General features: G+C 49.9%; 2 protein-coding genes across 10 annotated transcripts in view; both read right to left on the reverse strand.

Annotated features, from left to right (window-relative positions):
* LIMK1 (LIM domain kinase 1) overlaps positions 1-9,852 on the reverse strand; it is a 38,173-nt gene extending 28,321 nt beyond the window's left edge. The window contains exons 1-2 of one of the 2 annotated variants that reach the window (XM_081843787.1): positions 9,412-9,852; positions 7,191-7,287 (exon numbers count right to left, since the gene is read on the reverse strand). In XM_081843787.1, coding sequence (XP_081699913.1) covers positions 7,191-7,287; positions 9,412-9,469 — 155 coding nt within the window. In that variant the 5' untranslated portion in view covers positions 9,470-9,852. Of the gene's footprint in view, positions 1-3,912; positions 4,151-7,190; positions 7,288-9,411 lie in introns of those variants that run through there. The other variant, XM_081843786.1, reaches the window with a different exon arrangement.
* A 5,326-nt stretch (positions 9,853-15,178) lies between these two features.
* Positions 15,179-27,021, reverse strand: part of ELN (elastin) — a 59,560-nt gene continuing 47,717 nt past the window's right edge. For 5 of the 8 annotated variants that reach the window (XM_081843776.1, XM_081843778.1, XM_081843774.1 and 2 more), the window contains 13 exons: positions 26,906-26,968; positions 25,653-25,772; positions 24,166-24,216; positions 23,559-23,663; positions 22,783-22,830; positions 22,145-22,183; positions 21,782-21,853; positions 21,084-21,125; positions 20,112-20,138; positions 18,721-18,765; positions 17,244-17,273; positions 17,113-17,142; positions 15,179-15,993 (listed from right to left, as the gene is read on the reverse strand). In XM_081843776.1, coding sequence (XP_081699902.1) covers positions 15,977-15,993; positions 17,113-17,142; positions 17,244-17,273; positions 18,721-18,765; positions 20,112-20,138; positions 21,084-21,125; positions 21,782-21,853; positions 22,145-22,183; positions 22,783-22,830; positions 23,559-23,663; positions 24,166-24,216; positions 25,653-25,772; positions 26,906-26,968 — 689 coding nt within the window. In that variant the 3' untranslated portion in view covers positions 15,179-15,976. The remainder of the gene's footprint in view (positions 15,994-17,112; positions 17,143-17,243; positions 17,274-18,720; positions 18,766-20,111; positions 20,139-21,083; positions 21,126-21,781; positions 21,854-22,144; positions 22,184-22,782; positions 22,831-23,558; positions 23,664-24,165; positions 24,217-25,652; positions 25,773-26,905; positions 26,969-27,021) is intronic. The other 3 variants (XM_081843777.1, XM_081843775.1, XM_081843773.1) reach the window with 1 other exon arrangement.

The raw sequence follows: 27,021 nt of genomic DNA on the forward strand, positions 1-27,021 counted from the left end.
AAGGCTGTGTGGAGACCCAGTGTGGCATAGTGGCTAGAGTGTCAGGCTAGGAACTAGAAGACCAGGGTTCAAAATCCCCCCATCAGCCATGAAGCTTGGGCTCTGTCCCGGCCTCTCAGCCTGACCTACCTCACAGGGTTGTGGTGGAGATTAAATGAGGTTGGGGAGAAACATGTATGCCAACTTGAGCTCCTTGGAGAGACAGAAATACGGGGTGTCAATGCAATAAATAAATTATGTGCATGCCATGAGAATCCAGTGGATTGCAAGCACACATGAGCTCACAGAAGTTAGTTCCAAGCAAGAAATGTTCGGTTCCTTCCTCCTAAAAACAAACAAACAACACCTTTCCTGTGAGGCCTACAGTTCAGGCCCCTTCATCGCTGCCCACAACAAAATGGAAGCTTGAAAACATGAAACTGCAGCCACTCGAAGTTCTCTCTTGTCTCCCCTTCCTTCTTATCTGCCTTGCCGCCTTGCCGCTTCCTTCTCAAACACAATTTAATTTGTAAGCTTCTGGGGGCAGGGAAGCCTCTAATTTTAATGCTCCCTCCATTAAGAGTCACATGGAAGACTCTGTACATCACACATGCCATTTTCATTTGACTTCAGCTCAGCTTCTGGCAAAAAACCAAGACACTCATCTCACTCTCTGGAATTTGACATCATCAGATACGTATCTAATTATGTAACAACATCTTTCTCAGTTGTTGGGTTTCCTTTTGTCGAATAAGTTTTATGACAACAGTGACCAGTCTTCTTCCCAGATCTCCATTTCCTATTACAGACTGGTATTATACCTGAACACTTTTGGTTCTTAGCTAAAATTTTGGCCTCACTCCCCCTCCCACGCTACGTGTGGCCCACAGTTTCTGTGTCAAAGTACTCTTGTGGCCCACTTGGTATGAAAAGTTAGAATCATAGAATCATAGAGTTGGAAGAGACCACAAGGGCCATCGAGTCCAACCCCCTGCCAAGCAGGAAACACCATCAGAGCACTCCTGACATATGGTTGTCAAGCCTCTGCTTAAAGACCTCCAAAGAAGGAGACTCCACCACACTCCTTGGCAGCAAATTCCACTGTCGAACAGTTGGACCACCCTGACCTAGAGCAGTGTTTCCCAACCTTGGGCCTCCAGCTGTTTTTGGACTACAACTCGCATCATCCCTAGCTAGCAAGACCAGTGGTCAGGGATGATGGGAATCGTAGTTCAAAAACAGCTGGAGGCCCTTCGACTTGGGCCTAGATCTTAATTTTTTCTCTCCTTCTCTTATTTTCTCCAATATCTTCTCCTTCTTTTCATTCCAGAACTTTTTCTTAATCGTATTTTGTTGTATTAGAAACCCTCTCATAACTGCTTTACTTGCGTCCCTTTTCAGAGTCTGCCCTGGGGTTAATGCAGAAAAGAACCCATCAGGCCCAGCCATTTGGGGTTTCAATGGGATTTCCAAAAACCTACCAAGGAAAATCAGCATTTTCAGCAAATCAGAAAAGGGTCTGCTCCCAAGCCATGGACTCTGATAGCTGGACCCTCTTAAAGGTTTAAAGTTTAAATGAGGTTAAATGTGGGACACCCACCCAAAATGAATTTTGGCTTCCTTTTGGAATGAAGAGGGGAAGAATTATGCATGGTACCTTGAGCTCCTTGGAGGGAAAGGTCAACAACAACCAGTACTACTACAACTACAACTACAACTACAACTACAACTACAACTACAACTACAACTACAACAACTACACTACAACAACAACAACTACTACTACAGCAACAACAGTATCTCAATTCAAAATGGCATCAGATGGTATTCAAACATAGATGGAAAAAGTGCTCCTCTATCTCAGGTACTATCATGCCACACTGGGGAAACATTATCCCAAGACATGTCCAAACACATAGAGAGCAGGCAGGCAGGCAGACAAACTACTTTCAAAAATATATAGTAGGTCAATCAATCAATCAATCAATCAATCAATCAATCAATCAGCACTATTTGTTTCGATGCAAAGGAAATGCAATGCAAACACAACCAGTTACATATGGTTTGCAGACTGAAAGCCACAACAGTGAATGTGGATAGCATTCACTGGACTGATTCCTGTCCCACACTAGGAACAAATAAGCAGGCACTGGCTATTTTCTGCTCCTGTTCCCATTTTCTTCAGAATTCCACCTTGCCCAGGACCAGTGATCCGAATAATACGAGACAAGATGTTGACAAGAGGAGCCCAGCTTGCCTTTGTTTCTCCACCAAGGACAATGAAAGGTGACCTTCGCTGGCATGTGCTGGCAAGTGGTAGCCGCTCATCTGGAAATAGAATCAGAAGCTGCAAAACTCTTCCAGTTTGCTGGCACTGAGAAGCTTCTACGAGGCAACCAGGAGCTGGCAGCTCCCTGTTCTCAGTCTGAAGAAAAGAGAATGGGATTTCACACCCCAGAGTGCAACACAAATTCATTTCACCTTCCTTTTGCCTCGGGTCAAACCACGTACAGCAGGTTTTTGAAACCACGCAGGAACCTGCTGGACCTCTTTATGCCAGGTGCAAGTGAGCCGAAAAGACGTGCCCCACCCCCTTGAATGGATCCTCCATTCTTGCTTTAAAAGGCAGTTTTAATACCATGGAGAACCCGGCCAACTAAATCAAACCTCCATGTTCAGAGGAAGTGTATCTTTGGACACCAGATGCTAGAGACAAAGGACAACAGGAACATCAGAAAGGCCTGGTGGATCAGGCCAATGGCCCAGCTACTCCAGCATCCTGTTCTCACAGTGGTCAACCAGATGCTCCATAGAGAAGCTTGAGCACAAGAGCCCTCTTTCCTCCTGCAGTTTCCAGAAACTGGTATTCAGAAGCATTATTGCCTCTGACTGTGGAGGCAGAGCATAGCTACCATAGCTAGTAGCCTTCAAGAGCCTTCTCCTCATCCATGACTTTGCCTAATTCTCTTTTAAAGCCATCCAGGTTGTTGGCCATCACTGCCTCCTATGGGAGGGAGTTCCACAGCTTAACTATGCACAGCATGAAGAAGGACTTTATTTCCTCTGTACCAAATCTTCCAGCAGCTTCACTGGATGTCCCAGTGTTCTAGTGTTATGAGAGAGGGAGAAAAACTTCTCTCTATCCACTTTCACCATGGAATCATAGAACTGCAGAGTTGGAAGGGACCTTGAGGGTCCTCTACCCAATGCAGGAATATGCAGCTGGCCCATACAGGGATCAAACCCACAACCTTGGTCTTTTTAACACCATGTTCTAACCACCTGAGCCGCCTTCATCATGCCATGTGTCATTTTATAAACTTCTACCATGTCACCTCTTTGGGCTTGTCCGCATTTCTGCTTGTTCTATGCCAAGGACTGCAAATTGGAGGATATATCAATATATTGCCCAACCCTAGCCAGCGGTTCTCACCTGTGACCGCTAAATAAACCCTCCACATTCAGAGGAAGTATCTTTCAATATCAGATGCTTAGAGCCAAAGGGCAACAGGAGCACTACAGTCATACCTCAGGTTACAGACACTTCAGGTTCCGGTTTTTCAGGTTACGGACCACCGAAACTCGGAAGTACCGGAATGGGTTACTTCTGGCTTTTGGCTGCCATGCATGCGCAGAAGCACTAAATTGCACTTTGCGCATGTGCAGAAGCACCAAATCCCAACCCGCGCGTGCACAGATGCGTCACTGAGGGTTATGGACGCTGCGGGTTGCGAACGTGCATCCCACACGGATCACGTTCGCAACTCAAGCGTCAACTGTACTGGGAAGCTTTCCAGAGGTGCCTAGCTGACCACAGTCGGAGGCAGTGCACTGAACCAACCCAACCCAGCGCCTGGCCCAGCTGGTCGGCTTTTATCTCCTGCCAACTCTGAGTTCAAATCCTGCATTTCATCATTTCTGGTGGAGACTTACTTGGCTCCTGCTGTCAGAAAGTGGTTGCTCTTGAGCACGGCAGCCAGCAACGGGGTCTCCTCCTTGGCACCTGCCCACTGCTGGTGCCTCGAACGTGGGCAGAGGCACACCTTTCCCTGCCTCCCCTGGGCAGCCAGGGGCTGAGCCCGGCCCCTGAGATAAGCCCCCGAGTTCGCCAGCTCTGACCCCAAAGAGTAGCTCCTCACTGCCATTGCAATTTGCGCCACTCTGCTCTGCTCTGTTCTGCCTCGGAAGCTGACTCCAGCCAGCCCAGCCCCAGGGCAGGAAGTTGTTCTGTAATCACAAGGAGGGGAATTTCCTCTGTGACTGCGCCTCCACGCAGCATCGGGCCTCTCTCTCAGCCGCCCCCTGGGAGTCACGTAGCTATCTTTGTCAACAGCCCTGCGCAGATGTGCTCTTGCCACAGCTGGGAGGCCGAAGCGCAGGCCTCTCTCTGCACCGCCTCTTGCATCATCAAGCCAGCCTGCGCATCGTCCACCTCAGAGGACGCATGCAATTTCCACCCACCTCTGTGCCCCGCCAGCTGGTGGGGGAAGCACCGACTCCTGGGCATCTCCCCAGCATGCAAGAGCTGTAAGAATGTGAGAAGAGCCTGATGGATCAGGCCAAAGACACATCTGGCCCACCACCCTGTTCTCACAATAGCTAAATGCCCCTAAGAACTTGGAAATCTAGATAGACTGCCATTGGGCCTGGAGGTTCCATCAGGACATAAGAAGAGCTCAGAGGCAGAGCATAGCTATCATGGTTAGCAGCCTTCTCCTCCATGAATTTGTCTTTTAAAGGAATCCAGGTTGGTGTTCCCCACTGCATCCTGCAGGAGCAAGTTCCAGAGTTTAAATGCATGTCCTCAGATGGATCACAGACGCGCCTGTTTGTCCTCAAGCCAGACTCTTCCAAGCAGACTCCAGTGCAAGTGTGTGAGAGAGAAGAGCTATTTTATTCCCTGCTTGGTGAGGGATGTAGCCAGGCTTTTAAAAGCGCACAACCCCAAAGCATCCAGGGTCGGGGCCCAGGGAATCGGCTCCGAGCTGGACGTGTGAGGAGTGTGTCTCTTGGAAGGAGAGCCAAGTCTCTGCGCTTGCCAGATGCCACCAGCCATATTGATGGCTGCCCAGAAGGAGGAGGGGGGAGGGACTGTAAAGCCAAGAATGAATGGAGCAGCCAAGCTGTTGGGGAAACAGATGATCAGCGGAGGAAGGTGGCTCTCGTCTTTCACCCCCTCCCCACCAGGCATCTGGAATATATGCTGGAGGGGAGAGGGTATGTTTAGTCTGGAGGTGCAAGCAGGATAGCTCAGTTGGTTAGAGAATGGTGCTGATAATGCCAAGGTTGCAGGTTCGATCCCCGTAGGGGACAGCTGCATATTCCTGCATTGCAGGATTTGATGATCGTCAGGGTCCCTTCCAACTATACAATTCTATGATAGGCATCTTCAGAAGAAGTCTACTGTCCAGATCTGCCCTGGTCAGACCCCACCTGGAGTGCAGTGGGGCACTGCAGTTTAAGAAGGCTATTGGCAAGCTGGAAGGTGGGCAGAGGAGGGTGACGGAGATTATCAAGGGTCCAAGCCTTTGAAGGAAAGGTTGAGGGCATTGGTTATATTTAGCCTGGAGAAGAAAAGTGATATGATAGCCATCTTCAAATATCTGATGGACTCTCACTGGGAAGATGGAGCCAGTTTCTTTTCTGCTGCTCCAGAGGGTTGGACCCAGACCAAAGGATTCAAATGGCAAGAAAGGAGATTCTGACAAGGAACAACTTTGGATCTGTTCCACGGTGGAGGATTCTCCTTCCACAGTGGATTCTCCGTCTCTGGAGGATTTTCAAGAGGCTGGACGGCGATCAGTCAGGGACTCTTTAGCTGCGATTCCTGCATTGCAGGAGTTGGGCTAGATGCCCTTCCAACTCTACAATTCGAGGTTTGCATGCTTCTTTGGTGCAGAAGGAGCTGTCCAAGCTGTCCCAGGACCAGGCCACGAACCTCCTTGGCAGGAGAGCGCTGGATCTCACACCAACCCGTGCTAAAGAATATTCTAAGGGTGGGGGGGGGCACTTCCTTTCTGGCCAAATAAGCAACGGTGAACATAGGAAGAGTCCTGGAATGGCTCAGTCGAAAAGAAGCCGATTTCTAGTCCAGCATCCAGTCCTCACAATGGCCAACCAGACACCTCTTCCAGGAAGCCCATAATCAGGACCTGAGCGCCAGAGCAATCCTCTCCCCACTTGGGATCCCCAGCAAGTAGGATTCAGAGGCAGACCATAGCCATTGTAGCTATCAGCCATCAACAACCCCTCTGTCCAGTCCTCTTTTAAAACCATCCAAGCCAGTGGCCATCACTGACTCCTGCGGCAGTGAGTTCCATCGTTTGACTATGCATTGCATGAAGAAGGACTTCCTTATGTCTGCCTTGAATTTCCTAGCTTTTCTCCTTTTTCTCCAAGGAGCTCAAAGTGGTGTACATGGTTCTCCCCTCTCCTCTCAATTAATTCCCACAACAACCCTGTGAGGCAGGCTAGGCTGAGAGGCAGCGACTGGCCTCCAAGGTCACCCAGTGAATGTCATGACCGAGTGGGGATTTGAACCCGGGTCTCCCATGTCCTCGTCTGATAATGTAACCACTTTGCAACACTGCCTCTCTTGAGATGTAGCTCTGGCCTAGTTTGCACACGATGGGAAGTCAAGCTAGCTAGCTATTGATTGATTGATTGATTGATTGCATTTATAGCCCACCTTTTTTTCCTCCCAGGTTCTCCTGCCCACAACAACCCTGTGAGGTAGGCTAAGCCAAGAGGCAGCGACAGATCCAAAGTCATGACCTAGTGGGGATTTGAATCCTGGCCTCTCTCAGGTCCTAATCCAACACTACCACTTTCTAAAGGAAAAAGCCCCAGATCTTGAAACTTTTCCTTGCTCTAATAACCGCCTCACTGCTTTCTGAAACTGTGGTTCTCCAGATCGGAACACAGGAAGTCAGACCACTGGCCCATCTAGCCCAGTACTGTCTACACTGACTGGCAGCAGATCTCGAGGATTTCAGACAGGAGAATCTCTCACCATTGGGGATTGAACCTGGGACCTTCTGCACTCAAAGCAAGTGTTCCATCCCTGAGCTATAGTCCTTTCCCTTAGCTTGCAGGACTACAACTCCCATTGTCCTTGACCTTTGACCCTCCTGGCAGGGCCTGAAGTTCAGAAAAGCAGCTGGGAGGATGAAGGCTCCCCCTTCGCACCCTACTGGTGACAGCCGTCCTACCTGAAGCAGTCGGTGTGCCAGTCCGCGTTGAGGGCCTGCAGATACTGGCCGTCGTAGATACTGTGGCTGCAGCTGGCGCATATTGGCAGATCGCTTCCTGGAGAGGAAAACAGAGGTGGGGGCAGGTTGAGTGGAGGGGGGTCATCAGCACAGCCTGGGCTCTCATTGCAGGATTTCAGTTTTTGCCCAAAACCAGATGTAGGCCTACAAACAGGGCCCTTGTCTGCATGACACTTTTAAAGTGGTATAGTACCACTTCAAACTGGCATGGCTTTCCCCGAAAGAATTATGGGGACGGCAGTTTTGGCCTTGAGGAGCTACAGTTCCCAGAGCCCTTAACAAACTACAGATCCTGGGAAGCCAAACAGGCTTTCAATGCATGTTGGATGTGTGGTGTGGCCTCTGAGAGGAAGGAGGGAGTCAATGCATGCCACATATTTAAAGCAGTCCAAGACCACTTTAAACAGGCACGGCTTCTCCCGAAGAATCTTGGCAACCATAGTTTGCCTAGGATGTTGAGTTGCTTTTAGAAATACCCCTATTAGCCCCCCCTCCCAGAACTACAATTTCCAGAGTTCCCTGGGAACAGGGATTGACTGTCGAACCACTCTGGGATTTGCAGTTTGGGGAGGGGAATAAGGGGTCCCCTAAAAACCCTCAGCACCCATAACAAACTACACTTCCCAGGATTTTTTGGGGGGAAAGGCATGACTATTTAAAGTTGCATGACGCTGATTTAAATGTATAGTGCAGAGGCACCCCAAAACTCCAGAGGGGCTGTGGGTGATTTTTCTCTCTCCCCCAGAATGCACCTCATCCTCCTGTGCCCCCCCAGAATAGATTTGTTTGAAGCAGTGCTCAAAGAAATGCAGCACTCACACTGAATGAACAAGGGTGCCTCTGAGAACACGCAGAATAACTTCCATAATCCAAACCTGAAGCAGGGCTCTGCCAGGAGCCTCATCCCTGTTAACTCTTGAGAGGGGGCATGGGGGGGGGGGTAATGGCAATTCTCCTGCACCCAGCTGCTCATAAATGCCCAGAGGCCCCTAGCTGAGGCTAGCCCTATGACCTCCTTTCCCATGGCTGGTGGCCACAGATCAATCTCCTGTTTATATAACAGCAGGACTGTCCCCTACTTCACTCCCATAGATTGGGAGGGTGTGGTGTGGAGAGGAGTGGCAGGGAAACCAGGGAGGCATCCCTAGAAATGGGGAACAGAATGGGGGGGGGTGATAATTTTTTCCTTGCACCCAGACTCTGAACCTGTTTTCAGTAGCAGGCCTCCATGCTGTAACAATTACAGGGGAGCAAGGGTGTCTTGGAGAATGCACAGAGAGTGCTTTCTTTTTTCTTTGTAACCACAGCATGCCCACCCTCTTCTGGACCCAGATGCCATTGGGGTTATGAGGATCAGAAAGATGATAGGATTTGTGGGGCGAGGGGGACACCCTTCTTCCTGCTGTGAATGAGCATTTTATTCACCCTATCCTGTTCCACCCGTTTGCAAACGGAGAATTCCCACACTCAGGAAAGGCTCTATGAATCCTCAACTTTCAGTAAAGTAGCGAAAATATTTGCGAAAGGAAGTGGGAAAGCATGGATCCTAGAATCAACCCCGAAGTCTTTTATCCAAACCCCACTTTCTTGCATTCCGGTCAGACGAGACTCCCTTGCCTGCGGCAGGAGGTCGGGAGAAACAGCACCCTGGACAGCACCCACCGGACGGGCACCGGATTAACCTCCCCGCCCCCGCCTCCTGGGGTGAGTTGAAAGCGCAGAGACAACGGGCTGGAGGTGGGGGGAGAGGAAACGCGCTCTGCACGTGCTCAGAGACGCGCTCCCACTTAGTCTGCGCACGCCCGTTAAGGCGAGTGAAGGGGCTAAGTAGGCCTTGGGGGCCTCTCCCAACCTTCCGAGGACCACTCCACAAGCCCCACTAGCGCACGCGCGTGAAGTAGATCTCTCCTTTCGCCCCCACCCCTGCCGGCCTCTTGCACGTGTGAATGCCTACCACGCGTGCAATGCAGCAAGGGGGCGGCCCGGACGTTTCTCTGGCTCTCTCCCAACCCCTGTGGGGCTCAAGGTCAAGCAGGGGAGGGGGCGGAGGAGCCCTGCACGCCACCCCACTCCGTCACCACCGCGCCCCAGGAGTCAGGCCAGAGGCCGGGCGAGGGGCGACGTGGAGTGGGAGCGGGGAGGGCTCTCTTCCAGGACCCACCTTCGTCCTCTCCCATGGGCTCGTCTCTCCAGGTGCAGCACAGGAGCATCAGCCTCATGCGGACGCCGCGCCAGACCCCCCCGGCTCGGGCGGCAGCAGCGTCGGCGTCGGCGTCTCCTCCCTGCGCTTGCCGGGCGGCGAAGGGGGCAGGGCGGGCAAGGCTGGCTGCTTGGTTGCGCCGGCTGCGGACTCGCCCGGGCCGACTGCGCGGCAGCCCTGGGAAAATGGGGCGGGGGGTGAGGAGGAGGAGGGAGGCGGGTCCAAAGAGGAGCCAGCCAGCCAGCCAGCCAGAGGGACCCCCCTTACTCCGCCCGTCTCCAGCTATAATGCAACGTGCGCTGCAAGGCGATGCAAGGCCAGGCGCCTCCCCCTCTCGCTTGGACGGGGCGGGGGGCTAGAAGAAGCGGAGTCCCGGCAGGGATGCAGCCAGCCAGCCAGAACCGGACACACGCGCGCACGCACACACCCCGCCGCCGCGCGCTCCCTGGGAAGCGAAGCTGACGGAAAGGGAGGGGATGGTGAGGGAAGCCCTGAGCGCGCGCAGAGGGTCCGGGGGCAACGGCAGATAAAACCGATGGGGGTGTGTGAAGAGAAATGTATGATCTTGTGTCAGACCACAGCTAAGTTCTCCAGGGTTTCAGGAGGGAATGGAGAAGGGGCCCCTGAGTATGTGCAGAGCGCCCAGGGGCAACTGCAGTCAAAAAGCGAGGGGGTAGTGCCATCCCAGTAGTGATGGAAGTGAGAGCTGGACCATAAAGAAGGCTGATCGCGGTAGAATTGATGCTTTTGAATTATGGTGCTGGAGGAGAGTCTTGAGAGTCCCATGGACTGCAATAAGATCAAACCTATCCATTCTTAAGGAAATCAGCCCTGAGTGCTCACTGGAAGGACAGATCCTGAAGCTGAGGCTCCAATACTTTGGCCACCTCATGAGAAGAGAAGACTCCCTGGAAAAGACCTTGATGTTGGAAAAGATGGAGGGCACAAGGAGAAGGGGACAGCAGAGGACGAGATGGTTGGACAGTGTTCTCGAAGCTATGAACATGAGTTTGACCAAACTGCGGGAGGCAGTGGAAGACAGGAGTGCCTGGTGTGCTCTGGTCCAGGGCGTCACGAAGAGTCGGACATGACTAAATGACTAAACAGCAACAACAACAGTGTAGGGAAGAGGAAAATGTATTGTTGTGTGCCACCCCAATCTCGGAGCTGTGCGAGGCGCCATTGGGTTCCAGGCACGTTTACCAAGGGGCCATGTTTCCAGAGCCAGATTTAGGGCAGCATGGCTGGTTTGCCTGCACTGGGCGCCGAGCCGAGGGGACACCACAGGGTGCCACAACTGTGACATAGCGCACAGAACGGAAGGCAAGAGGCAGGGGACATCAGATTTTGGCCTTGCAGAGGGCGCTACTAAAAATTTGAAATACGAAAATTCACCCCTACATGTTTCCTTTTAAAAATGAGGCATAGTGGGGACTCAGGTATTTTCATGAAACATAGTTTATTTACACATATATGCAACCTGAGCCTACGATGCAGCAGTTCCCAGCATTAACACCCCAAAAAGCTCTTTCTTCTCTGGATTCAAACAGACATCAGCCATTGTGCTCTGACTCTCTGCCTTTTCCAGCCGGTCACTTTTTCTATCCTGCAACGTAGGTCAGGTCATGGTCAACTCTAAAACTCTACTTTGAACTCTTTGTCCTCCCAACTAACTCTGAGCTGAGGCCCCTTGTATTTGGTTTCCCTAATGGCTTTTGTTCTCCATCATCCCAGGTCAGGAAACTGGCTTAGTTTATATTTTTTGTTGTGTTGTTGTTTAATCATTTAGTCATGTCCGACACTTCATGACCCCATGGACCAGAGCACACCAGGCACCCCTGTCCTCCACTGCCTCCCACAGCCTGGTCAAACTCATGCTGGTAGCTTCGAGAACACTATCCAACCATCTTGTTCTCTGTCGTCCCCTTCTCCTTGTGCCCTCCATCTTTCCCAACATCAGGGTCTTTTCCAGGGAGTCTTCCCTTCTCATGAGGTGGCCAAAGTATTGGAGCCTCAGCTTCACGATCTGTCCTTCCAGTGAGCACTCAGGGCTGATTTCCTTATGAATGGATAGGTTTGATCTTCTTGCAGTCCATGGGACTCTCAAGAGTCTCCTCCAGCACCAGAATTCAAAAGCATCAATTCTTTGGCGATCAGCCTTCTTTATGGTCCAGCTCTCACTTCCATACATCACTACTGGGAGAACCATAGCTTTAACTATACGGACCTTTGTTGGCAAGGTGATGTCTCTGCTTTTTAAGATGCTGTCTAGATTTGTCATTGCTTTTCTCCCAAGGAGCAGGCGTCCTTTAATTTTGTGGCTGCTGTCATTTACTGAATCCAGAAGTTCAGTGTCTGGCATCCAGAAACTTGTAACAGGGTGTGTGTGTGTGTCTGAAACTCATAAACTCATAACAGTAGGAAGCTGCCTTGTCCTGTGTCAGACCAGCAGTCCAGCCCAGTATGGTGGACACTGACCAGCAGCAGCTCTCTCCAAAGTGGGAGTCTCTTCCTGCATTTTACCTGGAGATACCACCTGGGATTGAACCTGGGACAGATGCTGTCCTACCACTGAGTTAAGACTCCAGTCCTCATGGTTACCAACCAAGGACTGCTTTCAGACCACCAGTCCCTCTAGCCAGTGGGAGGAAGCAAGATTTATCAATACCAGTTGCCGGATGCCATGGTTGCGTGAGGGGGAGTCCCTTTCTACTTGAATCCTGCTTGTGGGCTTTCCCTTGGGACATTGGTTGGCCTCTAAAACTGCTGGCACATTTGCAAAGCTAAGCAGGGTCTGGTCTGGTTTCGAATTGGATGGGGAACTACGTGTTAAGATTCCAGCATTGCAGAGGAATGGACTTGAATAACCCTAGGGGTCCCTTCCAACTCAACAATTATATGAAAAGGAAACTGGGCTTGATGGGTCATTGGCCTGATCCAGCAACCTCTTAGGTTCTTATCTGCTGTCTATTTTCTGGTTGCTAATGCGCAGCCATTTATGGAGGAAAAGGCTATCGATGGCTAGTAGCCACAATGGCTATGCTCTGCCTCCACAGTCAGAGGCAACCATGCTTCTGAATACCAGCTGCAGGAAGCCCGGTGGGGCCAGAGTGCTCTTGTGCATGAATCCTGCTTGTGGGTTTCCCACAATGGCCACCGGGTCACCAACTGTGAGAATGGATGCCGGTCTAGATGGCCTGATCCATCCGCAGGGCTCTTCTTAGAGTGCATTTGGGATCTCCTCTTGTTCTGTTGTTGTATTTCTGCCTTTCTCAATTTGTACAGAGCAGCAAACAGTAACAGGCTTCAATTCCTTCAGCTTATTTGTGTATGTGTCTCCTTTCTCCCCCTGCACACATTGTCAGTGTACAGAAAAACTTTGCCAATACTTGGCAAAAAGGAGTCTTGGGACAATTGTGCATATGGCTATATTGAGATTCTTTTGATGTGTTGTATTATTATTATTATTATTATTATTATTATTATTATTATTTTCCACCAGAAGTGCTGGCTAGCTTCCATTAAGAACATAAGAGGAGTCTGTTGGTTAGGCCAACAGCCCTTCTAGTCCAGCATCCTTTTCTCAAAGTGACCACCCCAGGTGCATCACTGGGAAACTCACAAGCAGGACCAAAGCACAGGATCCCTCTCCTCTCCTCTCCTCTCCTCTCCTCTCCTCTGGTTTTAGTAACTGGTATTCAGAAGCATTGCTCCCTCCAACTGCAGAGGCAGAGCATATCTATCATGGCCAGAAGCCATCAATAGTCTTCTTATCCTCCATGAAATTGCCCCATGCTCTGTTAAAGCCATCCAGGCTGGTGGCCATCACTACCTGCTGTGGGAACAATTTGCATGAAGAAGGACTTCCTTATGCCTGCGCCGAATCTCCCAATATCCAGCCTCATTGGATGTCCATGACTTCTAGTGCTATGAGAGAGAGAGGAAGAAAAACTTTCCCCCATCCACTTTCCCTATGCCATGCATAATTTTATAACCTCTATCACATCGCCTCTTACTTGACTTTTCTCTTAACGAAAAAGCCTCAAATGCCACAAGCTTTCTCCTTCAACCCCCTTGATCATTTTGGTTGTTGCTTTCTAAACCTTTTCCAATTCTGCAATATCCGTTTTTAGGTGGGGTGGCCAGAATTTCACACAATGTTCAAAATGCGACCGCAGCATAGATTGGTATGGCATTATGACATGGTCCATAGAAATTTCAGTTCCGTTCCCCAATGATTCCCGATGCTCTCTCCCCTCCTCAGTGTTGATTTCCTGCCTATTTTTGGTTCACTTGCACCACAAACACTGATATTTCCTTGTGAAATTCACACAGGTGCTGCAGGGTCCCTGCAGATTCATTTTCGGCAGTAAGGTACGATTTTATGATTTTATTCTATTTGCAAACATGGAGTAACATAGTTCGTCTCGACCAGATGAATTTATTCACGTGTGGGTTTTATGACTAGGGAAAGAAAAATATTATATTTAAATATAATGGTCCTAGTATAATGGCAATCCAAAACAGTTCCTCTGTAATATTTTCCAGGATAATTAATTCTTCAGCTACAGTTTCTCCGATTTCTACAGTCTTGTGTTTTTTTCTGTACTGTTTTTTTTAATTGTTGAGACGATTTGTAGGTGTGAAATTTAATAAAATGTATTTCTAAAACCAAACCAACACCATCATTTTCTCAGTTGTGTCATTGCTTACAGAAGTTGCCCCATTGCTGGGCATTGTGCAATAAAAGTTGCATGACTCTCAGTGAAACAGCTCAGCTCCTCGTCAGGCTGCAAAGGAGCTGAACTGCTGGTTGCAAAGTGCTTTGCTCCACTCTAGCAAGCTCACCTCTGGATCTTTAATGATCCCTACAGCCCAACTCCTCCCCCTAAGCTATAGGATCCAGAGAGGGCCATTTCCAAGTGTGCATCTCACTACTATCTATCAAAATTGAGGGATGGTATGAGAACTATCTTCAAAGAACGGAAGAGCTGCCACATGGAAGATGGAGGGAGCTGGTTTGCTGCTGCTCTGGAGGGGAGGACTGGAACCAATGGATTCAAATTACCAGAAAGGAGATTTTGACTAAACAGCAGGAAGAACCAGAGCCCTTTTTTTGGCCAGAACTCATTGGAACTCGATTCTGGATAGGGCTGGGTGATATCTGGTTTTCAACATTGTGATATATCACCACATACACATGCATGCATTATGATTCATGATATATTTCCAGGTCAAAATTATGAAACCGATATCACAATATGGACTTCACACTGGTTTTGCACAATATATCGCCTAGTTCTGGCACCTCTCAGGTGAACACCATTGTCAATATAAGGGTGGCATTCATGGTGAGTTTGAGTACCTCTTTTTCTAGAAAAAGCACTGGGAAGAACAGTTTGGTGTTACGAGCTATTGGACAGTAGAACGGGCTCTTTCGGAAGGTAGTGGAATTTCCATCATTGGAGGTTTTCCCACAGAGGCTGGATGGCCACCTGTCAGAGATCTTTAGCCATGATGCACTGCAAAGAGTTGAACCAGATGACTCGGGGTCCCTTCCAACTCTACAATTCTATGCATCTAATAATAAACAGTCACACCTGCCAAGATGCACTCACTTTGCCCCTCTGCACAGGCTCAGAGACACTCAGTTTGTGTTTGCTCGGGTTGCTCAAGGGAAACTAGGTTCCAGACTGTACGTCTCCAGGAGGAAAAAGCACAAGAAATGTTCCTTTAAAAAGTTATTTATTAGTCAGGTTTTATTTAATTCTTTTTTTCCCGGAAAGCGGTTTACTGTTCCTCTTTATAAAAAGTGTCCCATCCCAGTTACATCGAAGTGATTAAACATGAAGAGTCGTGGAGCAGGTCGGCCACGGTCCCGTGGGGAGGGGCGGGGGACCCCCAGGATGGCCTCTTTGCTCGGACCTGGACGGCGTGGCCTCTGGCTCTCTTGCTTGAAAGGCCGGATGTGGCCTGGGCTGTGCTAATCCGCTGCGGCCCTGACAGGCAGCAGCTGGAGGATTAAGGTTAATCCTGTTGGCACCGACCCCCCAGCCCGGCCTGTTCCCCCTCCCCTGCCGATACGCAGGCAGTGTGCCAGGGGAGGGGCTCCCATGGCAACCCAGTGGCATTCTCCCCCCAGAAAAACTGGAGCCTGGAGAGAGAGGGGGGGCGGAGTCTGGGAAAGGGAGTGGGGCCAACTGGCCAGTGTGACTACTGACCCCCCCGCACAGGGCTCAGGAGTGGGCTAAAGTGCTCGGGCATCTTCCCCCCCTCCTCCGAAAGCGGCCCTCCTCGGCCGCAGCACCAAAGAGGCCCCCCCACCGCCCAGGAAGTGGACGGCTGGGTGTAGCACCAGTGAGAGAGGGAGGAGGGCTGTTTGGGGTCTGTGGGGCAAAAAAGGCACAGGGCGGCGGTGACGATGGCGGTGGTGGTGGAATCTGCTTTTCTCGGGGTGAGGGGGTACATTCGAGACCAGGCAGTAGCACCAAAGTTCATGAGGTGAATGGTAGGCAGTCTGTCAGGGCTACTTCCTCTTGCGGCCTGCAAGGTGTGGGGAGAGGAGAAGAGAAGAGGAAGACCATCAGCGGTGACACATGCCTTACTCACATCCCAGCTGCCTTTGAACGATTTGTATTACTTATTTGTAAGAATAGTAATAATAATATTACCAGCATACTGCAACATCAGAAAAATATTTATGTCAAATCAGTTTACAACAATGAAACCATAGAACCATTCAAAAAGTTTGAAACAGACATTGTGGGAGGATGTGTTCTGAATTGCATGACTAGGTCTGGTGGAATTGAAAAGCGTTCAGCGCTTGCTGAAACTCCAGTGGTGGAGAGTTCCACAGGACAGGGTTGATGGCCTTAAAGGACATCTGTGGGGGTGATGCCTCGGGGGCTTCCATTTCACCCTGCCTCGTGGGTGGGCTGGCCCTGAGGCACCTGGAGCACACCAGAACTGGTGGATGGGTTCATATGGACTAGCTCCTTTGCTACCAGGGGTGTCCTTATTTAACCATCTTCTGGGCTGCTATCAGGGCAAACTGTATTTCAGTTGCTGGTTCTAAAACCACTTTGTTTTTATTACCTTGTAATTTATAATTTTTTTTAAAAAAAAAATGTTGCAAGCCACCCTGAATCCCACCTTCAGAGAAAGGCACGATAAACACATTAAAATAAAATAAAACAACAATAGGAGGAGGAGGAGGACACTGTGTGTCAGAAGGGCATTTTTTGTGAGTGGCTCACAGGTAGAAGATTCCGATGGACTGGAAAACAGTAGCCCAAATTGTGTCCATTTGTGTGCTGATTCTCAATTGGGGCGGAATTCAGGCAAGTGAACCAGTTGGTACTTGCTGTCATCATTTAAGTCCGCAAACATAATGTGATTGGAGGCCATTCTCTTGGCCCCTTTGCAAAAACAGCCAGACAGAGAGAATTTGCCCTTTGGCCTCCTGTTCCAATTAGTGGCCCACCGGAGGCCTATGAGACCCTCCCCGTAAAGGCGAGGCCTGGTGGGAAGAAGCTCTCCCCACCCCACCCCCGTGGCTAGAGCCTGGCACTCAGAGGTAGACTGCCTTTGAACCTGGAGGCTCTTGGAACAAGACAGAAACAGTTTGAAAGTGGACTGCTTCTGGGTTGGGGTGCGACTTACCTCTGTAGCCGTATGGCTTGGGAGGTTTGCCTGTGGAGAAGCAAGGGAGAAACATGGGATGAGATCACTCAAGATCTCCTGGATTCACCCTTGACCCCCCCCCCCCAGCCAGCAGAAAGCAATGCACTTACCACCATAGCCCAGCTGGCCAGGGACTCCACCTGCAAGCCCAAACCAGGCAGGAAAGCTGGTTAGCCACACAGAGCAGCCAGCAGCCCCCCCCCACATTCTGAACTGTGTGTGTGTGTGTTTGGGTGAGGGGTGCATGGCAAAGGTCACAGTGGGCCTCAGCGAAAGAGAAGCGGGGAAACTGATGCATTGCAGGGGGCTTGACTAGATGACTGTACCGTTCCAGGATTCTATGGAAACACCCAAGCATCTTGTTATATTTCCTTGTATTCAGATCATTACTATGGGACTCCTATCTCTGAGCATAAGAACATACAAAGAGCCCTGTAGCTGGATCAGGCCAAAGGAGGCCCATCTGGTCCAGCACCTCCTTCTCACAGTGGCCAGCCAGGTGCCTGATATGAGAAACCCCCAAGGAGGTGTCAAGGCAGGAGTAGGGAACAAGTCAGCAATAACTCACAAGGTGTCCGTGAAGTTAACTCTTTATTCAAAGGAACTGAACAGCTCAGGCCTAGTGAGCACAGCAACTGTTCCTAATAGAGCTTGCCCCAAGGAGGCAGTTGTGGGGACTGAAGGTCCCCGCCTTCCCACAGCTGCCTAAGTTCTTTCCAAGTGATCTGAGGCTTTGTCGTCTTCCCCATATTTCCTCCGCCCTCTTCATACCTCTTCTGGTTCTGGGGAACCGGTGGGGAGGGGAGCTGGTCACAGCAGGAGGGGGAGACTCCCTGGCTTCTTCAGCGGACTGCCTCATCTCTGCCTCTTGGCCCTCCTCCTCTCCAGCCTCCACTTCTGCCTCTGCCTCTGGACTGCTCTCTGAAACAGCCTCTTCCTGCTCACTAAACCCTGTTGCCTCCTCAGCGCCTGACATCTTCTCCTCCTCGTCTGCTCCCTCTGACCCACCACCAATCCCCTGGCTCTGAGACGTCTTCCCTTGGGGGTTCCCCCGCTGGCACCTCGCACCACTCCTCTGCATCCAGCGAATCTGTGACAGCAGAATTCGAACACAAGAGCCCTCCCCTCTCCTGTGGTCTCCAGCGATTGATATCCAGCACAAAGCCACCATGGCTAGTAGCCATTGTTAGTTCCCCCCTCCATGAATGGACCAAGCATCTTTCAAAGCCATCCAAGTTGGCGGCCATCACTACCTCCTGTGGGAGCAAGGCATCTTACGCTTGCTGGTTTCCCGCAGGCGTCAGGTTGGCTACTGTGGAGACAGGATGCTGAACTAGATGGGCCATTGGCCTGATCCAACAGGCTCTTAGATTCTTAAGTCCTTAGGAACTGGTTCCAGTGACAGGGTGTAAGGCATACCTTATGAGGGAGATGACCCCACTGAAGACCACCTGCTTGCCCCCAAATTGACTGCTCCCCTGGTCTGTTTCAGCTCCTTTGTGGGTGTCATCCACAAGGCCACTGCTTTCTCCCTGCACCCGGGTTTTTCAGGAACTGAACTCACCCCCCCACCCCCTATTAACATACCTGGGTAAATAGGAGACAAACCATAACCATAGCCAGCTCCGCCCGCTACAATGGAGAAAAAATGGGTGGGAGAGAGAGATTCAGAAAAGCTTCAATATTGCAGGAATTCCACAAGCCTGGTTCATAGAATTATAGAGTTGGAAGGGACACCAAGGGTCTAGTCCAACCCCTTGCAGGTTTCCACACCTCCTCCTCCTCCTCCTCCTTCTCCTCCTCTTCTTCTTCTTCTCCCACCCATCTGTCCCCTCTCATCAGTTGGGTGGAATCAGTTCACACATTCCTATACAGCTTGGGGCCAGGCTACCAGAAAGATAGGATGCTCTGAGCCTGGGTGCTCAGATCCTTGGGTGAGCATCTTCTCTCGGTCCCATCAACATCAGAGGCACTGAAGAGACAGGGCCTTTTCTGTGGCTGCTCCCAGATTGTGGGATCCCCACCCAGGAGAGGTCCGCCTGGCTCCCTCCTTGTTATCCTTCCGCCAGCAGGTTAAGGCCTTCCTGCTTTGACAGAGCTTTGGAAACGGAGAGGCAGGCGATGCTGGCCAACTGGGTTGCTGGCAGGGCAAACTGGATTTTAATTGCCCGTTCTAAATGGGTTCTGAGATCTGTTTTTAATTACTGTTTGTAAGCAACCTTGAGCTCCTTGGAGAAAGGAGTGGCATATAAATGCATTAAATAATCATATAAATACATAAATATATAAGAAGGTTGGTGACCCCCGATAAAGGTGCTTAAAATAAAAAGGAGTTAACCTTATTTCTTACCTGTTCTAGAGAACGAGTGGAAGTCTTACTACTGATACTAATGTAAGCTGCTGAGTCTTGGTGTTATTTTAAATTTTAATTCTGTTACATAACTTGTTACAACATTATTGTTTCATCAATAATGTAGTTTGGGGGGTCCTCTATTTTATTTTCTCTTTCTGCTGAAAAGCTCTATTTAACATCATTTAGACTTAGCATTTTTTGAATGACAATGTAAATTAAGATAGTTTCCCCTTTTAATCTATTCATGGTACTTTACAGTTTTTTGTGAGTTTCTCGCCTCACTAAGCTGCTCCTGTTCTGCTTCATATGTCATTTTTCTTTTGTTTATTTATTTCCCTTTCTTTCTTTTTTCTTGACAAGCAAGCATGTTGGATGTCTAATGATCTTGGCTACAAAGCATAATAATAATGTAATATTAGGTGTGTTGTTGTTTTTTTTAAAAAAAAGACTTAGCATTTTTATTGAAACCAAATTTGTCTCACAGTGACAGCATTATTGAACTTTGTTCTATAATTTCTCTCTCTCTCTCTCTCTCTCTCTCTCTCTCTCTCACACACACACACACACACACACACACACACACACACACATTATATAATAAAGGGAATTTAGTTCATCAACTCACCAACTTGTGGAATGCCAGCACCATAACCTGTGATAGAAATAAGATGACATTTGATCAGAATAGATGTTGTTGAGGGAGGTCGAATTGGGGTGTGTATCACACAACTCTGGCAACGCCCTGTTCAATATCGCAATACACCGAAAGTCTGAAATGTACGTGTCCAGATTCAATGTTGCATCCTTAGGGGAGTTGAAGGCTTTTTTTGGGTGGGGGGTCCTTCTATGAAATCTCAAGACTTCGGTCAAACATACAATCCCAAATTATTTTTTTCCCATGGGGGTAGGAACCCCCATTAGGGTAAATTTGTCATTTATAAGGCTCTACCATTTTACATCATGGGTGAAGAGTTTTAATCCATTTTTAGTCTGTTGTTATTTTAACTTTCCAGGTGCCTTAAATCATTCTTGCCATTTTTCCTTATCAATAAATTTATTGTTTTAGCTCTTTTGTACACAGCCTTGAGGGTTGTGTGTGTGTACAATCATGTGGTATATTAATTTTATGAAATGATAAGAAATAAAGAAGAAGGCTTTTCAGCCCAAGGGCCGTGTTGCCTCATGAGCAAATTTGTGAGGGCCGCTCCCAGTGGTGGGCGGAGCCAGAGGCAGAAAGGGGTGGGGCTACAGATGTGAGGGTTGCCATTTTATGCCTGGCTGTCTCCCAGTCATTTGAAAGTCAGATATTTATACACACATTTCCTCTATCCAGGCAAGCGAAGAGGCTTTATGACCTTCCAAAGACACATTCCAGCCTGGCACCGACACTCAAAGAGGGTGCAGGGCAGGGAAAGGAGGGGCATGGCTTGGGGCCAATCCTAAGGGCCGGACAGAGAGGTATGGGGGGCGCATTTGAGGTCCCCAATCTCTGCCTTGAACCTTGGAGCAATCTGGAGAGTTCTGAGGGAAACTGAGCTCTGCCACTCGCTTTCCGCCATTACCTCAACTCCACCACGTGGTCCCATTTTGCTCATACCTGGTTTGGGAGGTTTGCCACCGGCTCCTGGGTACGTCAGCCCTGTGCAAGAGAGCGTGAGGGGAAATTAGAAGCTTGTCTTGGAAGTCAGGCTTGCGGCCTGCTGACCTCAAGGAAGCAGTGGGGCTGCCTCAGAGGGCATGGGCAGGCTAGGGGAGCTGGAGGCAGGGCCCCTGAAAAAGGACTGTAGGAAGCAGACTGGGGATGTAACATTTGTGGCATATCCAGTACTATTTGGGGGGGGGGGGCGGTAAGAAAAATGTGGTGCTGGTACTTCTATATTGAGAAAGGTGTCATAAGTACCAGTACAAAATGCCAATGGGCTGCCCCAAAAGAGGTAATCGTGCAGTAGCTTTTGATATTCATCTTATCCTCCATGATGAGAGTTTAATCCTCCTGCTTCGTCATAATTCTGACTCAGACTCTGGCTCAGGGGTGGTGAGCAGGGGAGGGAGAAACAGGGGTGAGGATGAGTAGCTACAACGAATAGTTAACTACAACAGTTAACAGATCCCATTGCCTGCTTCCTTGCAGGCTCTGGCTGGTAGCAACGACAAAGCAGAGGGTCAACTCACTGAGGCCACCGTTGGGTAAGGCCACCAAGACATCTTGCAAAGTCCCCTCACACCACCCCCAAATTCAGAGCACAACATTGGGGGCTTCCTTCCCAGTGCTCTGGCTGAACAATCTCTACGCACCTCCAGCTCCAGCGCCACCAAGGCCTGCTCCCCCTGCGCCGGGGACCCCATATCCTCCTCGTCCACCAAAGCCTGCCAGAAACAGTGTCTCAGTCATAAACCCACCCTCACGGTTCATTAGAAATAAGCTATATGTGGAGAACCCATAAAGTAAATAAAGGAACATGGAGGATACTGAAGTTATTCAGCCTATGACTGCCTAGAATGCTCCCAAGCCCCACAGCCCAGCCACCAAGTGATTTCGGATGTGTAGCCAGGACAAGGGATGAACCATGGAGCTGTCCATCTTGTCCCAAAGAACGCCCTGTCTTGTGTGGAGGCCCTTCTTCTCCCCTCCCTCCCCTTGGGTCTGCAGCATCGTACCTGGTACACCAAAGCCACCCAGCCCAGCTCCTGGCACACCTGTTGGGGTGAGAAAAAGCGAGTCTTGGTTTATCAAAGGCATTTCTCCCCACTGCCGACCAGACACTTTCCATGTCTCCCAGTTCTTCAACTCATAAGAAGCGTCTGCCGGATCAGGTCCATCCAGTCCAGCATCCTGTTCTCACAGTGGCCAAGCAGATGCCTCTTATGGGAAACAGGAGCACATGAGCCCTCTCTCCTGCTCCCCTCAAAGACTTCCAGTGACTGGTGTCAGGAAGCTTTGCTGCCCCTAACTGTGGAGGCAGAGCATGGCCATCGTGACTTGTATCCATTCATAGCCCTCTCCTCCTCCATAAATTGACCCAATCCTCTTCTAAAGCCCTCTGGTTTGGTGGCCATCACTGCCTCTTGTGGTGGTGGGGAGTTCCACAGTTTAACTCTGTGCTGTGTGAAGATGGGCTTCTTTTTATCAACAGATAGCTCGATCTCCTGTGACTGTTTTGTTTTTGTTTTTTGGGTGTTTTGTTTTTGTTTTTTTGGGTGAGGTGTGGGCAGGTGAGTGGATAGGCAGAACTTCCAGTACTATCATTATGATTACTTACATCTTGCCCATTTCCCTGACAGGGACTCATACATACCATATTTAGGTGGCTTGGCCCCTGGTTGCAGTCCAGTTTGGGGGATTCCTGTGAGATAAGGAGAAGCAATCTGTGTCAGAGCCCCAATGCCCAGGGATCTCTTCTGGTGCACAGCAAAACTGTTAGGAGTATAGGAGTATAGCATCTAGATCAAGGGAAGTAATAGTGCCACTGTATTCTGATCTGGTCAGACCTCACCTGGAGTACTGTGTCCAGTTCTGGGCACCACAGTTCAAGGAGGACACTGACAAACTGGAATGTGTCCAGAGGAGGGCAACCAAAATGGTCAAAGGCCTGGAAACGATGCCTTATGAGGAACGGCTAAGGGAGCTGGGCATGTTTAGCCTGGAGAAGAGGAGGTTAAGGGGTGACATGATAGCCATGTTCAAATATATAAAAGGATGTCACATAGAGGAGGGAGAAAGGTTGTTTTCTGCTGCTCCAGAGAAGCGGACACGGAGCAATGGTTCCAAACTACAAGAAAGAAGATTCCACCTAAACATTAGGAAGAACTTCCTGACAGTAAGAGCTGTTTGACAGTGGAATTTGCTGCCGAGGAGTGTGGTGGAGTCTCCTTCTTTGGAGGTCTTTAAGCAGAGGTCTTTAACCATATGTCAGGAGTGCTCTGATGGTGTTTCCTGCTTGGCAGGGGGTTGGACTCGATGGCCCTTGTGGTCTCTTCCAACTCTATGATTCTATGAAAACTGGACTAGGAACCTTGTCCAGTGCCAATTCCCCAAGATCTGAGGATGAGGAGTAGCTGAGGGGTCCCTTACCTGCTCCAGGAACACCTGGCACAACGCCGCCCCCTGGCAAGACGCCTGTTCCGCCCCCTGGCAAGACACCTGTTCCACCGCCAGGAAAGACACCTGCCCCACGACCTACAAAGAGGTTGGAATTAGGGGCAAAATTTGACCAAATTCCACCACCACCACCCATTTAGCTGTGAATTCCTCACTGCGGGGAGGGGGGGATGGACCAAATGGCCTTTGGAGTCCCCTCCCAACTTTATAATCCTATGATTCTCTGCTCCATTATGACTGGGCCAGTTCAAGAAACATAGGAACTGTGCTTTGTTAAGGGTGCGAGGAACTGTAGTTCTGTGAGGGGCAAACTACAGTTCTCAGGATTCTCCAGGTGGGAATGTGTTCTGAAGGTGTTTAAAATGAACGGTGAGCACACAACTAAGGCCTCATGCCCCAGAAAGTTTACAATCTGAATCGTGGCAATGTGGGATGCTTCAGAGATGATCTCATGTTTTTGCATCTGGGAAAAAGCTCACTGGCTGGCACTATGGGGCAGTGGGCCAGGATGAGCAGAGGGGCATGGAAGAACTGGATTAGGTGGGGATATGAGATCAGGATGGGCGCAACGGGGACTCACCGTATTTAGCTGCCTTTGCTGCTGCTTTAGCTGCCGCTGCTCCCCCAGGAACTAGCGGAAGAACAGAAGGAGTCAGGATTAGGGCCAAACCCATTGGGGCACCATGACATAAGAACTAAGATGACCCTAGCCCAGCTTCCTGTTCCCACAGTGGCCAGTCAGATGCCCCCATGGAAAGCCCTCCAGCGGGTTCTGAGCGCATGAGCCCTCTCCCCTCCTGTGGTTTCCAGCAATTTGTCAGGGGGCCGACAGAAAGATCAGTTCATTCACAGGTCAGAGGGGGAGACATGAGGCTAACGTGCAGTTAGTTTAATTATTAAGGAAAGGGGGGAAAATACAAGGAGGCTCATAAAGGCAAATACCCCCCCCATGAAGAAGTTGCTTGAACTGGCGTGCAGCCCCTCCATCACTATCTAGCCCTCTGAGTCAAGGCTCCTCCCTTGTAATCTTCTGCTCCAGCAAGCCCCAGGAGCCGCTCTCTGTGCCTGCCTAGCCTGTTGCTCAGCAATACGTAACATCCTTCATGTTCTAGGAGTAAGTGGGGCCAGAGAGCCATCAGCAGAGAGGCTGGCATGATGGAGCTGTGGGAGAGATGCAGGGTTTGGCTCTCCTCTGTCGTAGCCTTCATCCAAACTGGGAACCTCATCCTTCTGCCCTGTGGTGGGCCACCAGCCTGCTTCTGTCTCTTCATGATACCTCAAGCTTCCTGTTTTACATACAGTGGTGCCCCGCAAGATGAACGCCTCGCAAGACGGAAAACCCGCTAGACGAAAGGGTTTTCCATTTTGGAGGTGCTTCGCAAAACGAATTTCCCTATGGGCTTGCTTTGCAAGACGAAATGTCTTGCGAGTTCCTGCGGGTTTTTTCCCCTCACTCCCCCTTTTCCTAAGCCGCTAAGCCGCTTATCAGCTGATCGCTAAAAGCCGCTAAACCGCTAATAGCGCTAATCCGCTAAGCTGTCAATGGGCTTGCTTCGCAAGACGAAAAAACCGCTATACGAAGAGCCTCACGGAACGGATTAATTTCGTCTTGCGAGGCACCACTGTACCTCCCAGCTTTTCCCCTCCTCTGATTTGCGGCCAGTATCCTGCCACCAGGACCCAGGATCTAAGTGATCTTCTTCTCTGCCTTCCTTGGGGGCTCTTGGGCAAGTGGCTTCCACCACTCTGCCCCATCCACCCAGTCCCTGATACAAATTGAGATGTGCAGTCAGCTAGTATGCATTGCTTTAAGAAGTTAAAAGCAGCAGCTGTGTGCAGCCATCTAAACCGGGGCTGCTGCTGCTGAGGAAATAAATTTGTTTTCATTTAAAAAACCTTCACCATTATTTTGGCTTCCCATGAGCATCTCTCTGGGTTGGCTCACGTTCATTTTGTGTTGTGAACTGCTCATGAAGCTTCTGCCCTGCATGGAACCACCTGGAAATCTCCATGCCCCAAATAAAACAAGATAAAATTCTAAGTTGTTGGCACTTAATGACTGCTTACCGCCACCAACGCCAACACCACCAACGCCGCCGACTCCACCAACTCCACCAATGCCACCGACGCCGCCAACGCCGCCAACACTGCCAACGCCGCCAACGCCGCCAACGCCTCTTCCTGCTCCTGTTGGGGCAAGGCACACTTTTGGAAAATGGTCCTGAGCCCCACCACACCCTGAGAACAGCACCTGGGTGGAGCCAAAGTCCTCAGAGGAAAACATTTAGATCAAAACTAGGAGAGGGTATTGCAGGCTCCCTGCTTGGCCTGCTCACTTCCTAACGCCAGCTGCATTCCCACTGGTGTTTTCTGTGTCTTCTTGGAATGAGGCTACATCATCAAAAGGGGGAAGGGCCTGCCCCAGTGGTGTCCCTCAAGATTGGTAGGGCAGAAGGCAGGGAGCCTACCAGTAGGTGGCCCTAGAGCCGATGACGGGTGGAGCCAACGCCTGGTTTTCTCCTCTTCCTCCCTACAAGGGGCAACATGGAGGAGGAGGAGGAAGCTGATAGGCAGAGCCACTAGATGGAGTGGTTGTAATTGAAGAAGGCAGGCAGGGTGGGGGCTGGCTGAGGGCAGTGGGGCAGCACCCTCTTCATTCTAATAGACCGCCCTCCAAGAGCATCTCTGTGTCTCCAGAGTGTCGATATTTTTTACAGATAGGTAGCCGTGTTGGTCTGCCATAGTCAAAACAAAACAAATTCCTTCCAGTAGCACCTTAAAGACCAACTAAGTCAGTTCTTGGGGTATGAGCTTTCGTGTGCATGCACACTTCTTCAGATACCTGAAGTATCTGAAGAAGTGTGCATGCACACGAAAGCTCATACCAAGAACTGACTTAGTTGGTCTTTAAGGTGCTACTGGAAGGAATTTGTTTTGTTTTGATATTTTTTACGACAGGAATCCAAGAGCGTCATGGAAATTTACGTTTGTGCACAAGCTGCTATTTGCAAGGCTAAAGAAAAACTGATCCACATCTCCTTTGCCATCCTTATCTCCTGTGCTGGTTGGAAGTCTTGATATTTACTTATTTTCTACATTAATATCTCACCTTTCCTGCAAAGAGTTCAAAGCGGCATTCATGGTTCTTTGCCTTCTCATTTAATCCCCACAAACAACCCAGTGAGGCAGATCAGGCTGGGAGATTGTGGCTGGCCCAATGTCACCCAGTGAGCTTCCACCACCAACAGGGATTTGAACCCTCGTCTCCCAGGTCCCAGTCGGACACTCTAACCACTACATACCACAGTGGCCCTCCTTACCATATTTGGCTGCTTTGGCGGCTGCTTTTGCTGCTGCTTGAGCAGCCACGGGGCTTCCTGGCACTGAGAATTGAGAGAGAGAGAAAGAGAGAGGTGTCAGCAGGAACACCCGCACC

Source organism: Podarcis erhardii (genome assembly GCF_964252035.2).
Source record: "Podarcis erhardii genome assembly, chromosome: 16".
In the NCBI taxonomy this organism is placed as follows: domain Eukaryota; kingdom Metazoa; phylum Chordata; class Lepidosauria; order Squamata; family Lacertidae; genus Podarcis; species Podarcis erhardii.